A 17,941-nucleotide genomic window follows, 5' to 3' on the forward strand; every position below is an offset into this window, starting at 1 on the left:
CTTGTTCGCACTGACGGCACTTTGAAGAGTGGACGTTACATTTCAGATGTGTTACGACCCGTGGCTCTACCCTTCATTCGATCCCTGCGAAACCCTACATTTCAGCAGGATAACGCACGACCGCATGTTGCAGGTCCTGTACGGGCCTTTCTGAACACATAAATTGTCGACTGCTGCCCTGGGCAGCATATTCTCCAGATCACTCACCAATTAAAAACGTCTGGTCAATGGTGGCCGAGCAACTGGTTCGTCACAATACGCCAGTCATTACTCTTGATGAACCGTGGTATCGAGTTAAAGCTGCATGGGCAGCTGTACCTTTACACGCCATCCAAGCTCTGTTTGACTCAATGCCCAGGCGTATCAAGGCCGTTATTACGGCCAGAAGTGGTTGTTCTGGGTACTGATTTCTCAGGATCTATGCACCCAAATTGCGTGAAAATGTAATCACATGTCAGTTCTAGTATAATACATTTGTCCAATGAATACCCGTTTATGATCTGCATTTCTTCTTGGTGGAGCAATTTTAACGGCCAGTAGTGTATTTTAAAATGAATACCGGGGAGGCAAAAGCAAAATCGGCAACACGGGTGTAACCAGAGATCGAGCTACAGAATCGTTAGAACACCAGGTTTTTCAACTGAGGACAGATGAGATAGCATTACGTAATAGTTTGGCAGAGAAAAGAGGAGAAGCAGAGCTGCTCAAATCACATAGTTTAAGAATGGATCCAGCCATTGCTGACCTGGTTTCTCTTTTCTGATAGAGAGCCTGAGGATGTGTTAGGATTCTTCGAGGATCTCTGGTCATCGGATTAGATGATCGGTTGGTGAGGTAGTCAGTTGTTGCAGATTGCTAAATTGCATTTGGCGGCTGAAGCGAGGTCAGAGGTGCGTTGTACAGATGCAACGTACGTTGCCAGTACACCTGAACAGCTTAGACAAGGGCCAGAGCAGAGGTGCAGGAAACAAAACGGTGCATGATTTTTTCATGAACTCCTGAATGTGGTGTCTAGGAGGTGTAGTCAACTTGTTGACGATTTCGCAGATAGAATTAAAAAGTAGAAAGTACGTACATAATAGTTATCACAGAACAAGGTCTTGGCTAAAGTGACATTGCAAGAAGCCCAACAACAAGCATTAGTACGTACATAATAGTTATCACAGAACAAGGTCTTGGCTAAAGTGACATTGCAAGAAGCCCAACAACAAGCATTTGAGACGAAACTTCCTGGCAGATTAAAACGGTGTGCCGGACCGAGACTCGTCCTTGGGACCTTTGCCTTTCGCGGGCAAGTGCTCTACCAACTGAGCTACCCAAGCACGACTCACGCCCCGTCCTCACAGCTTTAATTCGGCCAGTACCTCGTTCCTACCTTCCAAACTTCACAGAAGCTCTCCTGCAAACCTTGCAGAACCAGCATACCTGGAGGAAAGGATATTGCGGAGACATGGCTTAGCCACAGCTTGGGGGATGTTTCTAGAATGAAATTTTCACTCTACAGCGGAGTGTGCGCTGATATGAAACTTCCTGGCAGATTAAAACGGTGTGCCGGAAATTTCATATCAGCGTACTTGCCCGCGAAAGGCAAAGGTCCTGAGTTCGAGTCTCGGTCTGGCACACCGTTTTAATCTGCCAGGAGGTTTCATATCAGCGCACACTCCGCTGTAGAGTGAAAATTTCATTCTAAGCATTTGAGACGTTTTAGTGTGGTTTGGCATTGGAAATGTCGAAGAGGGTGCCCGCTGGGACACCTGAAGATATTCCCACTGAAGTGAGATAAGCACTAGGGTGCAAACAAATTTGATATACCCACAGGGTTAAAGGATCAGAGGTAAGTGTTCATATCTAACTCAAAAAGTTTTAATTATGGGCGTAAGGGGCATGTTCAAAGGCAATGCTACCAGTCACGGAGGTATAAGGGGAATAATATCGACCACAGGCGTACTGAAAGGTAGAAGTTGGGGTGGTATTGATTGTGGTGAAGATGTAGGATTAATAGCCGACGAGGCCTTGGGGAAGGGTCAAACGATATCCATTAAACTTAAAGGGAGAGAGGGAACCCCAGAGCCGTCAACGGGAGTTCACTGTAAAACTGGATTCAGTAACAACGAATACAGGACCGCTATGTATCATAATAGGTGTGACCGATAGAAGAGAGTATAAGATTTTGTTGGACACAGGGACAGATGTGTCAGTGGCCTCAAGTGAGGTAGTGGGTAGGTGGCACTGGAATCCACCAAATTAGAAGTTGCGTGGAGTAACTGAGAGTGATTACAACCAATAGGACCAGTGATGGTGAATTTTTAGTTGAGGGCAGCTAGGTTCAAACATTATGTGGTAGACATGTCTGATGCAACGAGGACTACATCTCGATCCTAGGGTTAGAGTTCTCTGCTAACATCATGCCATGATTGACCTTCAATGACGTTTATTGGAAAATAGCAGGATAACATTGTGGCTGACAAAGATTGTTGTCAATGTTGATCTGTTAGAGGAATCATCTGTTGTACAGGGCAATACAACTGAAATGCAGACAATGACATTAAGGCCTAATTCGCACAATTGTGCGTATAATGCCGTTGGAAAGACGCTGTGGGCGAATCTAGAGCCAGACTTACCAGTGAATGTACTATGTGTAGTGGAATGAATACCTACATGCATGTCCGAAGGAACAGGCACTTAGGCAACTACAACCGTTACGAAACACAATAAATGTATTCTCAGTTGCGAATATGGATCTACAACCTGCACTTGTACATTGTAACCGCTCTTTAGAGAGTGGTTATACAGAAACGAGTATTAGATTAAATTCTGTAATAGGAAATGACCTAAGAGTAGTAGTTCGAAGTAATAGTTAAAATGTTTACAAAGAGTAGATACTCGAAATAGAGTAACGCAAAGTAGTACAAAGGGAATCCAAGGAAGACATGCCAGAGCTGTGTTTTGTTTTGAACGTAATGTATAAACCAATGCGCAGCAGTGTTAGGTCTCTTAAGTTTTTGTTTTCAGCGGTGGCGATTGTATTTGCACTTCCTCCGTGGTAGTCGGAATTTTGGGATTAGAAGCCGAATTAAATCGCATTCTTAGAACTGGATTAGACATTGGAGTGGTGGAGAACAGATTATTTTGAGATAAATTCAGAGACGGGGTCAATTAGAGGTGACTGCGTGTACGAACATTCATATTCAAGTGAATGGTGATTGTACGTGTTAAACGAAACGCTACGATCTTATACTTACTATTGTGAAGAGATTTACTGACAATACGGAAACTTTTATGTTGAATTAGGTCTTTATTCGCTGTATGTGAATTAGTAAAGAGTATTGGGACCTGCCGGCGCAGTGGCCGAGCGGTTCTAGGCGCTTCCGTCCGGAAGTGCGCTGCTGCTGCGATCGCATGTTCGAATCATGCTCGGGCATTGATGTCTTTAGGTTAGTTAGGTTCAAGTAGTTCTAATTCTAGGGGACTGATGACCTCAGATGTTAAGTCCCATAGTGCTTAGAGCCATTTGAAGTATTGAGACCGAAAACAGTTTAGACCTTATCACACTAGTATCTTTTCCGCTCGTTGTCAAGGTGATTCTGCTAATAAACGAGAAGTTAAAAATGGTGCCCGTTAAAAGATTAAACTTGTGCTGAACAGACATTGAAAGGATTCAAACTCATAATTAATATCGTTTCGTTAGAATTGAGATGCTTAGACATTGTAAGGCCCAGATACATATTTATCGGACATTAGTGGCAAATGACAATTTCATGGGAAAGCATATCTTTGGTGATAGTTACACGAAGGAATGTAGTACCGACTGACTGTTATCATACCGAAACAATACACACTTGGATCAACTCTCCTTTCATTAATCCCCCGGTGCCATCTCTCATTAATTTAAGAAATTAATTCTTTCAATAACACGGAAATATACGGGACATTCCCAGTGTTTATTGAAGTCCATAATCAGATAGCACACAGACAATAATATCTGAACATTCAAGGGTTATTGAAGGAAGCTGATACACCTTCTTACAAACAGATTTAATATGATTCAACGAATGCATACAGACTGCTAAAGTAACTAAATCAAATTACTCGCGAAAACAAATTAGTAAAAAGAGACTGCAACTCAACTGATTTCATACTCCATAGTGAAAAGAAAACTGTATTTGGCTCCGTCGTGGTTAAAAGTGTATGAAATATCTCTTGAAAAACGCGATCAATTTTCAAGTGCTAGTTCACAAGACTAGATTCAGAGATGTGTTATGCCCGACCCACACGGCAGGGAATGGTTGTTGTGCAGTCGCGACGACGGTGGGTGTGCGGGGGTATAACATCCATTATGTATGTTCCCATACAGGGGAAACTTGGATTATTGTCCGAAGAAACCTTGCATTGTAATTCGGAAAAACACAGGCACTGCAATATTGTATTTATCCTCCAACATTGGTCAAGTGACTTTCAAGGAAAAAGTCTCCTGTATGGGAATATACCTGTACATAATGTGTGTACGAGTACAGGTTGTAGACACATGGTTGATGAATGGAAGTTTGGGTCTGATTGTGAGTCATATTCGGGTAGCCAAATGGTAAGGTGACCACTCCGATAAGAAAGGAATCCGGGTCTGAGTGTCAGTTCGGTACAAATTTTCATTGTCTTCATTCCATAATACAGGTGATGGTTGTCCATATTTGCAACTGCGAATACATTTCTTGTAGAATTATATGTGTATCTGTCAACACATAAAACTTCTGCGCCAAAGAAATTAAGTTAGGGAAAGGAACGCTCTGGTCACATTGGAGTTCAAATGGCTGGCTCTGAGCACTATGGGACTCAATTGCTGTGGTCATCAGTCCCCTAGAACTTAGAACTACTTAAACCTAACTAACCTAAGGACAGCACACACATCCATGCCCGAGGCAGGATTCGAACCTGCGACCGTAGCAGTCGCACGGTTCCGGACTGCGCGCCTAGAACCGCGAGACCACCGCGGCCGGCACATTGGAGTCTCCAGATGAAGAAGACTGCCACACAGAAGATGTGGACCATAAGATGGCACAGGATGCTGCTAACACTGCATTTCGTGTGAGAAGTTGAAGCATTTAAAAGGAACAGAGAGGGTGCAAATGGAGAAGTTATTACGAGAATTTCGGATACTGTTTTTCCCACAACGACTATTGCCTTGGATGGCAGCGCAGAATTCTGACAATCAGTTAGACACATTACTGAATGCCACAGTCACTGCAACTGGTTTTTGAGGGAATACATAGGTCAACGATTGGCTGGTGAGATAACAGCACCGCATTTTCAGCGTCATGAGGACACTATGAATATAAAAAGATGCCTTTTGGATTTAAAAATGTCCAGCGCTTTTTAGACAAGGTTCGGAAAGGATTAAAACTGCATCAGTGTTTGATGCATTAGACGACATAACCGTCTTTTCAAGGGATTTGAAATGACATAGGCAGCGATTAAGCGAAGTATTTAAGGAATTAAAGGCTGCTCAATGAACACTGAGTACAGAAAAATGTCACTTTACCTTGGAAGAGGTGAGTTACGTAGGCCATGTCATCAGTAAGGATGGTGTAAAGACTGATCTGAGATTACTAAGTGCGGTGTAGGATTTTCCAGTACCTGAAACAACTATGGGACTGCATTCTTTTCTCAGTATCATAGATTTAAACAGGAAGACTGTAAGGGAATTTTCGTACATGCCACGACTGCTTACACAGTTGTTAAGAAAGGGTGCGAAGTTTGTGTTATCGGAAGAATGCCAGGGAGTATTTGCAGAGCTGAAAGAAGTATTAACGCCAAGTCTTTCAAAAGGACTTTATATTATCAAGCAATGCATCTTAAATCAGGAGATATATGGTAGGAACATGTGGTTCATCCTGCGTTGAGATAGTTAAATTGGGAGGAAATAAATTACATCACAACAGAGGGTGTTCCGAGCTTGGTATATGGAATAACATATATTCAGTGTTATCTATATGATAGGAAATTTTTGGTGGTTATAAAACATGCTGCTCTGAAGTGGTCACTGTATTTGAAGTATCTATCCATTAGGTTGATGTGATGGGCATGGAAACTCAGTGAACTTGAGTACAAATTAATTGAAAAAATAGGAGAATTGAAAGGAAATGTGAACGGACTGAACAGAAAAGCAACAGCATGACAGACACTAATTAGGTCAGGATCTTTAGGAATGGCATACAGCACAGAACGCCGATGAAGAATGTAATCAGTTTGGAAAACAGCAGCAATTCAGTGTGCATGATGGTTTGTTGTGTAGTGAGACGAAACTGCATCTACGAGAGGTAGTGCCAGCACAGTTAAAGGAGGAAGTGCAAAATACTCGTGGAGAGGAAGGAGAGATGATGTCAATCAGTATGTGAGGATTTGTATTACTAGTGCACCGTGTGAATCAAAAAATGTGTTCCTACGAATATTACCAGAGGCAACAAAAGTGTTTTGTTTTATTGGGGTAGACGTCTTACGACCGCACAGCTGAACACCAGCAGTTAATCCTTATATACTAACCATAATAGATCACTTTTTTATGCATGAATGTGGTGCCGATGCTAGAGCAGCAAATAATTGCAACCACACAAGTATTAGCTAATTGGTGGTTGTTGAAGTTTGAAGTACTGGAGATAATAATAATGGATCGAGGGACAAACTTCATATCACACCTGAAGAAGGACTCGTGTGGATTATTGAGAGTAAAAGAAGTTAAGATGAATCCAATTCATTCTCAAACTAAAGCAAGAATGGACCGATTTCATCGGATGATTAGAAAAAATGCTTAGTTATTATGTGAACGAACATCATTCGGATTCGAACAAAAATATTTCCGTTGTTGTAAGTGTGTACTATTTCAAAGTACACACTAGCACAGAATTGTCGGCATTCTAGGTTGTGCAGTGGAAGAAAATGCCATCACCGTTTGACATGATTAGGCAGGACGGTAGAAGTTGAGAATCAGTCTGAAAATTTTGCTAAAAATTGAAAGAAGTAAAGAACAAAGTAGAACGAGCAAATACCAGAGCACTGGAGAAACAGGAAGAAGCAGTGAAGCGAGTGGGTACATTACTACAATATAAAGTGGACCAGTGGCTAATGCTATCTAGTCCATAGATGCAGAAGGGGAAAACGAAGAAATTTGTGACATGCTACCAGCGTTCATGTAAAGTAATAGAGACTATTTCGCCAGTTAATGTAAAATTACAGTAACCAACAAGGTAAACAACTGAGCATGCTGGGCGTCTGAGACCATTCAAGGGAGCTCGAGAAGAGACACCACGAGACATGAAAATAAAGTCAAAGAAAGAAGCAAAGAAGAGGTAGTAAAAGGGTACACGAGAGGAAGGAGAACCTCAGGTATTTCAAACGCGATACACGTTAAGGCCGAAAAAGGAATTGCCATGTATTTTCGTTTTATGATTTTAGGATATTCTGTTTCCCTTTTGTGGTATCAAGATTTATTTGTTTACTAAATTGACTCCTATAAGATTATGCGTTTGTGTAGGGTAGAATTTAACCGTATTGTGATGAGCTGTGATCTTCAGAGACAGTATTCTTCCAGGGGAAGGGGAGATGGCGATAGTCCCTGTCCTCACATTGCTGTATTGAGAAGCCAAATAAAAAAGAAGAATGTTTGCTTGGGCAGTGCTGTAACTCTTCGCTGAGTGTGGAGTGGAGGCATTCGACACTTATCACCTGTGCGGAGGAGTCATGTTTTCTAGACAACAGGATGTAGTATTGTCAAGTCACAAATGCTCGACGAGTCTGCTATTTAATGTGTGGAGCTGCGGAATGTGGTGTGGAGGCTCGAAAAGACGTTTTCAAATGTGCAGAAGTTGTGAAGTAAAAACGAAGTATGGGAATTGATCAGATTAGTATCACATGAACCCAGGAGGGCGGAAAGAGGATGGACTGATGCAGGTGGTAGGATATCGAATATTGTATTTGGAACAATGGACATGAAAGATGTAGGAAAATCAAATAGAACAGCAGAATCCCCAAGGGAGATAGAGCAGTTGAATAAGGTAACAGTGGCGTGGCACACTATGTAGTCATAAGTCCGGAGGGTGGCCTACTTTATATTACACACTTGCTTAGGCAGCTAACTAAGTTGTGGACTATGCTATAAACTCGCCCGACAGGCTAACCTTTCGGGCTAACGCAACGTTTCCCGAGTGGTAAGGCGTGCCGGTGCCCAGCACGAATCCGGCCGGCAGACTACTGTCGAGGTCCGGTGTGCCAGCCAGTTTGTGGATGGTTTTTAAGGTGGTTTTCCATCTGCCTCGGCGAATGGGGGCTGGTTCCCCTTATTCCGCCTCAGTTACACCATGCCGGCGATTGCTGCGAGAACACTGTCTCCACGTACGCGTACTCCATAATCACTCTATCACGCAAACATTGGGACTACACTCGTCTGGAATGAGTCTTCCCCGGAGGGGGGTGGGGGTGGGGGGGGGGCACTGGGGGCCGAACTGCACAATAACCTTAGGTGCGGTGTGGGGCGGCGGTGAGATGAGTGAACTGCTGTAGCCTGTTGTGGGGTTGTGTACCACTGAGGGCTACGGCGGGAACGAATCCTCTCCGTCGTTCCTATGTCTCCAGTTTAATACATACATACATACATACATGCTAGAAAATCAGCTAGTACCCTGAAACGGGATTTGGAATCAGTACAAACAAGAAAGCAGACACTATGCGTAAAGGGAACGCTATAACGCTTGCTGCAATGTCTAGGGAATACAAGAGTAGAACATATAAACTTACAGGGAGCCATCCATCAGGCGCCGCATGAGCATCTGAACAATGCTTATGGGGATTGAGGAAGGTTCAAAAGGAATTGCAGCCATAATTACGACTGGTAACGGAACCGAATAGACAGAACTTGCCATATTACAATCATAATGCACCAGTACATGTGTCCACATGACTGCACATGGAAATAGGGATACCAATACCAGGCAAGCATGCGGTATTCAAATGTTACACAGTGCCCATCTAGCTGGTGAAGTTGGTAGCGATTCGAAAACTTACGCAAGTAAGGGAAGAAGGAGTGCTGTTAGTGGGAGAAGACGATCATCCACACTTGGTGATGTCCTAAGGAAAGATTTCGCAATGCCAAAGTCGTAGCATCACCTTATTTCCGGTGCAGAAAGTTATGACGGGGAGTAGTTGTTCAGAGATAAAGCCGAGGGGCTCCGTTTCAGAAGGAGATAACTCAGCCTAACTATGGTTCCAGAGGACAGTACAACATTGATGGTACTCGCTTTATGACGCTGAAGTGGTAGCCGCTAGATGGTAAAACGGAGAGGAACTCATGGAGATATTACATTTAGTACTGGGGAGGAGTGGGCTGCTAATTAACGGGACTTAATGTGATGGGACCTGCGTTCCATTTTCCAGCCACCACGACAAGGTATGGTCTGTTGAATGTGACATAGCCACAGATATTCTGGTCAAACGAACCCTTGGAAATGCTATCCATGCAGAACCTTACATTCTTCAACCACTCTTGGGAACTGAGCCTTTCTTTAAGTCATATGGCAGCCACATAGGAGGGAAGATTACGACCGAGAAATTGTATCAGCATGTGAAAAACTATCGGGATGAAAGACGTCGAGTGACATTGGCCTTGGGTGTAGCAAATCGAAGCACCATAGTGACTCTAATTTTGTTTTGCCTAATCTTCACGCATCTGAGACGACAACCCTGACAGAAAGGAAATCCAAGGGCAATTCGAGTTGCTATGGATTGGATTCCCTGAGCTGAGAATGGAGAGTAGATGTTTAGAGTCAGTTCTAACATAATAATTGCAGAGTATTTAAGAGGAATTGAGTCAGTGTAAGACTACATTATCGATAAGGCGATTTCAGTTGAGAAATGGACCAAACTAAGACCCAAGGGGTTGGGTCTTCTCCATCGAGGAAGGCAATGTAAGTCCACGGTCTAAGTTATAAGGAAACAAAAATAATAATAAGATTTAAGTTAGCCACAGCAAGGATTGTAATACACTCCTGGAAATGGAAAAAAGAACACATTGACACCGGTGTGTCAGACCCACCATACTTGCTCCGGACACTGCGAGAGGGCTGTACAAGCAATGATCACACGCACGGCACAGCGGACACACCAGGAACCGCGGTGTTGGCCGTCGAATGGCGCTAGCTGCGCAGCATTTGTGCACTGCCGCCGTCAGTGTCAGCCAGTTTGCCGTGGCATACGGAGCTCCATCGCAGTCTTTAACACTGGTAGCATGTCGCGACAGCGTGGACGTGAACCGTATGTGCAGTTGACGGACTTTGAGCGAGGGCGTATAGTGGGCATGCGGGAGGCCGGGTGGACGTACCGCCGAATTGCTCAACACGTGGGGCGTGAGGTCTCCACAGTACATCGATGTTGTCGCCAGTGGTCGGCGGAAGGTGCACGCGCCCGTCGACCTGGGACCGGACCGCAGCGACGCACGGATGCACGCCAAGACCGTAGGATCCTACGCAGTGCCGTAGGGGACCGCACCGCCACTTCCCAGCAAATTAGGGACACTGTTGCTCCTGGGGTATCGGCGAGGACCATTCGCAACCGTCTCCATGAAGCTGGGCTTCGGTCCCGCACACCGTTAGGCCGTCTTCCGCTCACGCCCCAACATCGTGCAGCCCGCCTCCAGTGGTGTCGCGACAGGCGTGAATGGAGGGACGAATGGCGACGTGTCGTCTTCAGCGATGAGAGTCGCTTCTGCCTTGGTGCCAATGATGGTCGTATGCGTGTTTGGCGCCGTGCAGGTGAGCGCCACAATCAGGACTGCATACGACCGAGGCACACAGGGCCAACACCCGGCATCATGGTGTGGGGAGCGATCTCCTACACTGGCCGTACACCACTGGTGATCGTCGAGGGGACACTGAATAGTGCACGGTACATCCAAACCGTCATCGAACCCATCGTTCTACCACTCCTAGACCGGCAAGGGAACTTGCTGTTCCAACAGGACAATGCACGTCCGCATGTATCCCGTGCCACCCAACGTGCTCTATAAGGTGTAAGTCAACTACCCCGGCCAGCAAGATCTCCGGATCTGTCCCCCATTGAGCATGTTTGGGACTGGATGAAGCGTCGTCTCACGCGGTCTGCACGTCCAGCACGAACGCTGGTCCAACTAAGGCGCCAGGTGGAAATGGCATGGCAAGCCGTTCCACAGGACTACATCCAGCATCTCTACGATCGTCTCCATGGGAGAATTGCAGCCTGCATTGCTGCAAAAGGTGGATATACACTGTACTAGTGCCGACATTATGCATGCTCTGTTGCCTGTGTCTATGTTCCTGTGGTTCTGTCAGTGTGATCATGTGATGTATCTGACCCCAGGAATGTGTCAATAAAGTTTCCCCTTCCTGGGACAATGAATTCACGGTGTTCTTATTTCAATTTCCAGGAGTGTAGTTGCCACGAGCTGGAATCTGCCCATGTCGTGATATGTAAGATAGTATTTACAGAGAGGCAAGCGATCTGCATAGCGAAGACAGCCGACCGTAGCCGAAAACAAGATAGCCCAGCAATAGCAGCCCGGATGGGAGAGACGATGTCACCACACCAGGGCTGGTCTCTGTTAGGAACGACGTGACTAGTCGCGAGTTTTAATGAAACAAATGTGCTGTAGAGAGGCACAAATAGTGCCATATTGTGTGGCAGGGGAGATTCGTCACTGACTCGTCATCCAATAGTCTTCTCCGTATCGCCGTCGAGTTTTTCAGCACAGCCTCATCTCTGGGGCCGCGCCGATTCGTGGGACAATGGAGCATCGGCAGCAGCAGCCGAGGGTTTCAGTCCGGGCTGCATCCGCCACCTTCAACGCTAAGTTCCTAGCGGCACAAGGGCCAGTGGATCCCATCGAGAGGGGCCGTCGCCTTCGCTGAGACAAACAGTGCACTGCTGACTCAAGGTCGTGGCCTTGTAGGCCGTCAGCTTCCAACCGACCTTCCGTCAGCGTTGGTGGGCGCTGACAAAGCATTCCGATTCGACGCAGCCGCCCATACGTCGCCGCTGCCCATACGTCTCCGAATACCGACTCACTGAACCATAAGGCAATATGTACTGAAGATAATAAAGACATTGTCTGTTGTCAGCAATGTTTGACTGGAACACTTGGACCACAGCACTCTCAACCAGACTGCTCGTAAGGAAACGTAGAGCATGTTTAAAATGGGACCATCCACGCTACAACATACGTGTGCTGCATCACAGAAACTTTCACAGGATTTCATTAAACACAGTAATAAAAGATCTGGAAACTGACTACATTAATCACTTTCAGAAACACACTGAATGCAGTTTCAATCATAGTGGAAAGCAGGTAAGATGCTAGGATACGAACCACAAAGTATACAACACAATACTTACAATACAAAAATATAAAATGACAGAAAGCTGCTTCAATTTCTTCAAAGTTCCTGTTAATTTAAGGTTGAATAACAAGTAAACTATTTTTATTCTATAGTAGCAGTTAATATTTGGATAGTTATTAATGCAGTTTCTATTTACAGAATCAGTTAACCGAAAGTATTTTTGTATTACTGTATAAATCTAACTTCTGAAGGGTCATGAGTGTATGTGTAAATCTACACGAAAGTAATTCAAAGAATTTCTTTTATTTTTTAATTCCATTTTTGTACTTTCTTTAAATTAAAGCCCTTTTGCACACGCTCATCTCATATTTCATTATGGATGCTAAAGGTCTCGATTCTGTACTCGCAGATATCCCTGTCATTGTCCTCGTCATCAATATCATCAGTAGCTACATTCAAACAAATGGTACTTCCATCGTTATGTTGAAATTCTCGATTTTAATGCTTATCATTTATATGTTCAGTCATTAATCAACTACACTCGCTTATCAGAAAAAGGAGAAAGGCAACAGGGCTTTTATCTAAGTGATTGTGGCCTCAGACAAGGATAGAATCGAAGAACAAGCATATTACATGGAGAAACTTTTCATATGTTAATGTTTTTAAAAAATAAAATCACTGAAATGCTATACAGAACTTTCAACCAATCTCATATGAAAAGTCCTACATATTTTGAGCTGAGTTCGTTATGGTGTGTTTGGAATCCACAACAATGTAACATCGGCTCTAATTATTGCTACTGTACTCTGGCCAAGTATGATTTGAATCAGAATCTTGATTTGGAGATGATGATTCATCAACTACCCTAGCTCGTTACGGCCATAGTGTCTAGTAAACAATAGCTGATGTATTTTTCCCACTCCTCCTGGCGTCATTTATGACGAAGTACACTGACAAAAAAAAGCCGCAACACCAAATAATAGTTAATGTACAGTAATGAAAATTTTGGGATAAATTTGTCTAACATAGTTAAGTGGTTAACTCACATGTTAATGTAAGCGTGAGATAAGCCATTGCACTGTGGTGTGCTGGAACATTAATAACAGGTGTAAGCACCACAGTGTTGTGTGCAAGAACGCAAACGCTCATGCATTGTGTTGTACACGTGACGATTGTCAGTTTGTGGGATGAAGTTCCATGCCGGTTCCACCTCGTCAGGCAATACAGGGACGGTAAGTGCGGTTAGTCCATGCTACTGGAGTTGTCGTCCAATAATTTCCCATATGTGCTCAAATGAAGACAGATCTGGCAATTGCCCAGGTTAAGGCAACATGTCGACTCTCTGTAGAGTATGTTGGGTTACAACAGCGGTATGTGAGCCAGCGTTATCCTAGTGGAAAACACCCCTTCAAATGCTGTTCATTAATGGCAGCACAACAGGTCGAATCACCAGATTGACATACAAATTTGCAGTCAAGGTGTGTGGGATAATCATGAGAGTGCTCCTACTGTCATACGAAATCGCACCTCAGATCATAACTGCAGGTATAGGTCCAGTGTGTCTAGCACCCAGGAGGGTTGGTTTCAGGCCCTCATCCGACCGTCTTCTAAGCAACACACGGCCACTACTACCACCGAGGCAGAACCAGCTTTCATCAGGAAACACAACGTACCTTCAACCCACCCTCCAATGAGCTCTCGCTTGATACCACTCAAGTCGCAAATGGCCGTGGTGTGGTGGTGTGGGGTCAATGGAATGCACGTTACAGGGCGTCTGATTCAGAGCTGTCCTTGAAGTAACCGATTTGCCACAGTTCATTTTGCCACCGTGGTGCCAACTGCTGCTCAGGTTGCTGGTGCAGATACGTTTCAATTCACGAGAACCATACGCAAAACACGGTGGTCAATCGTCTAGGTAACGCCACGTGGCCGACGAGAGCCCGGTGTTCTTGCAACCTCACATTTCCGTGACCACCGTTGTCTGCCAAGTCTTTCTCCCATATCGCAGAAGAAACATGCAGTCTCTCGGAACCGAATTACACGACCTCTTTCACACTCAGTGAGGTGTTGATAATGGCATTTTTGTCGCTTAATGGCACTCATGCTAACATGAAATCACCACCTCCAGTTTAGAAGGTAACTAACGCTCACGGTCGTTACAGTGTGTATTCAAAGCAAATTTGAACTGCATACTCATAGTGATGCTACCACAGCCAATCTTATGCGACAGTCGCGAAATCTGGATGGACATCAATTTCAGGTGTAGAAACATGCCTACCAAGTTTCGTTTACGTAGCACATCTCTTTCATGGTATTGTGATTTTCTTCCTGTCAGTGTAGTTCGCTGGGGAACAGCGGATGTCAGTGTCCAAGGGGCACAATATTTCGTCAAGTGACCATCTTACCACCATCTTCTCGTGGTGTAATCTTCAGGCATTGACCAGTGCCTGCTCTATAGCCATCATGTACGATGGGGTGTGAAAAAATTACCAGAACTATTCATTTACTGGGAAATACTGTTCACCTTTATTCAAATTCCATTACAGACCTTCAGAGTAGTCTTCCTTGGACAAAATCCAAAGATTCCAGCATTCAGTCCAATGTTCAACGCACTCCCTAAAGCCCCTTTCTGATAGTCTATGTAGTACACCCGAAATTTGGTTGTTTAGCTTTCGATCAATCCGAAAATAAAGATCCCAAAGCTCTTTTTTCACTCCAGAAAATAGATGGAATTCAAACCGGGCTAGGTGCAGTGAATTACGTTGATGTGGCATCACCTCCGTGCCTAGTTCAGTGACTGTTTCTTGAGTGCTGATAGGGCAATGAGTTAGTACGTTACCCTGATATAGGATCCATCCCATCTGAGCAACATGTGGTCTTTTGGTTGCAGTTTTCCTCCTTAATGACCCCTTCAAGATGTCAGAATAGTAAATCGCAGTAACAATAAGATCCTCATCCACCACATGATTGTACACAATGCCCTTTTTTTATGGAAGAAGGCAAGATGCATAACAGTTCCTGCACTTGGTTGCAGTTTGGCCTTTCAGGATCTTGGACATGAAGGATATTTCCATTGGGCACTGTCCTGTTTTGTCTCTGTGTCACAATGATGAAACCAGAATTCTTCACATATGATGGCTTTGTCGAAAAAATCTCGCTCTCGGTAAAGCCTTCCCATCAATTACTGACACGCCATTGCACTGTAAGTGTTCTGTTCGTGACTTATCACACGAGGCACCCACTTTGCTCTTACTTTTCTATACCCTAGAACGTTTCGTACAATGTCTTCAGCTGATCCGTAGGACATATTCGTAATCCCTGCAATCTTTGTGAACGATTAGCAACGGTTTTCCCGCAGCGTGACATCAGATGTTCTGGCATTGGTTTCAGTCTTCGAAGTTGAGGTCCTTCTGGGATGTGGAGCATCCGCAAGATCATTTTCACCATCCTTTGAAAACTTGTATTTTCTCCATGGCTTGCTCTTTGTACGCTTGCTGCAACATTTCAACTGTTTGTGATTGAGTTTTGTCAATAAGAACGGAAAGTATCTACATGACGCGCGCTGCTGGAATTTTTTGTGATGTATGTTGAGTACGATAAACACGCCCGTACGCTTCCCCTGTTTCCCTCCAGCTTCGTACTGCCAGGCGACTGACAAGTATGGATTACGTCACTCAAGGTCAGACCTCTCAGGTACTGCAAACACCAATCTCAAGGGCGGCCGCATAAAAAAAAAAAAGCCCCTCGTACACGTAATTCTTTATCCGTAGTAAGGTCTTTTCTCTGTAATTAAAATAATCTCGCATAAGGAGGGAGTTTTAGTCAACATAACCCACAGGTACGTAATTACTGCAGTATGAATTTGGTGCCGGCCGGAGGGGCCGAGCGGTTCTAGGCGCTTCAGTCTGGAACCGCGTGACCGCTACGGTCGCAGGTTCGAATCCTGCCTCGGGCATGGATGTATGTGATGTCCTTAGGTTAGTTAGGTTTAAGTAGTTCTAAGTTCTAGGGGACTGATGACCTCAGATGTTAAGTCCCATAGTGCTCAGAGCCATTTGAACAATTTTTATGAATTTGGTATAGATTTTCATAGGGTAACACATCGTATTTCTATCTGTGCAGTATTAGTGAAGTTATTTCAGAGTTTCTAAATGAGTGAACTGCAGAAAATATGTTCTGGTGTCCACAGGTACCACTATATCAACATCATCTTCTTCAGTTGTGACTGGCTGGCCATGAGCAACAGTTGCTATAACCCGTTCATCTACGGAATTTACAACGTAAGTCTATTAACATGTAATTAGTTAGTCCAGAGTTCAAACGTTAATTATATTGTGGTATGAAAATTTATAACCGATTATATTGTCATACGGCAATTTCTAAGCAAATATCCATTTTTATCACGTAAATTTTGTAGCTATTACGAATGTATTACACTTTACTCAATTTACAGTGAGGCATTGTTAATATTTATAGTCACGATAAGAAATAAGATTGATAATATGTAAATATTAACGTGGAAAATGGTAAAAAGTTCGTTTCTGTATTTTCATTAGTATCGCTTCACTTGGTCGGCTTCTTAATTTCTCTGTTTTGTCTCTCTTGTTTGTGGCGTTCAGTGGTGTCACATTTATGCTAACTCTCGATTGAGCACATTTACTTCTGTGACCGAAATATCAGTTTTCATTGTCCCACTGTTTTGATTTATCTTATTGAGTGATAGAGAAAAATTGCTGGGCATTTCTCTACGATAAAAAGTGTTTTCGGCTAATACAGTAAATGGGTTGTACAGAAACGGGATGCGGGACATTTTAAACTTACTGGACTACCGACTGCTAATGCAAATAAGCGCTCTGATATTTTCTTTTATAGTAAATTATGTAGGGTCGCCACCCAACCAACTTGGGAATAAATTAATTAACAAATTATTAATTTGTTGCGTAGTAAGCATTAAGATGACAGTACTCTCATCAAATTAAAACTGAGATTAATTTACTTATAAGCGTGATCATACTGAATGAAAGCAGTTAGTTAAATTAAAAGATAATTCTTATGAGCCTGCTTAAAATTCAGAATTTGGGCCTGCAAGAATATTGCGCTTTGGTAACGACAGGTTTGATGTTCTAAGATCAATTTCGGAAGGGGTGGCTGCGTTGATGAAGTATAAACACAATTTATTATAAGCAAAAACACAAGTTAAACACTATACAATAAACAGATTGTAGTAACGCTTGCCGTTGCCTGAGTTAAATTTAACAATGTATCAAATGATTGTTTGCTGACGGACCAACATGAAGGGGTAGGTATGTGAAAATTCTGGGAAGAGGATAGGATAAATGCACGTACTTACACAAGATCCATACTAAAGAACAAAGAGCTCAAGACACATTACGCCTTCACCAAAGAGTCAGGGAAAGAGATTCGTGCCTTCCGTAATAGTAATCTTTCGGCAAATGCAGTTGCTTTAAATATTCTCACATAAATAAAACCGATGCAAGGTGGGGAGGACCACGTGGATATTATACACTCCTGGAAATGGAAAAAAGAACACATTGACACCGGTGTGTCAGACCCACCATACTTGCTGCGGA

At 43.7% G+C, this 17,941-nt stretch overlaps 1 protein-coding gene across 2 annotated transcripts in view; it reads left to right on the forward strand.

Annotated features, from left to right (window-relative positions):
• The window catches only part of LOC126203145 (prolactin-releasing peptide receptor-like), a 918,861-nt gene that overhangs the window by 851,836 nt on the left and 49,084 nt on the right, over window positions 1-17,941 (forward strand). For both annotated transcript variants that reach the window (XM_049937389.1, XM_049937390.1), the window contains one exon: window positions 16,540-16,630. In XM_049937389.1, the coding sequence (XP_049793346.1) occupies window positions 16,540-16,630 (91 nt within the window). The remainder of the gene's footprint in view (window positions 1-16,539; window positions 16,631-17,941) is intronic.

The sequence above is a fragment of the Schistocerca nitens genome, chromosome 9, assembly GCF_023898315.1.
Source record: "Schistocerca nitens isolate TAMUIC-IGC-003100 chromosome 9, iqSchNite1.1, whole genome shotgun sequence".
NCBI classification, from domain to species: Eukaryota; Metazoa; Arthropoda; class Insecta; order Orthoptera; family Acrididae; genus Schistocerca; species Schistocerca nitens.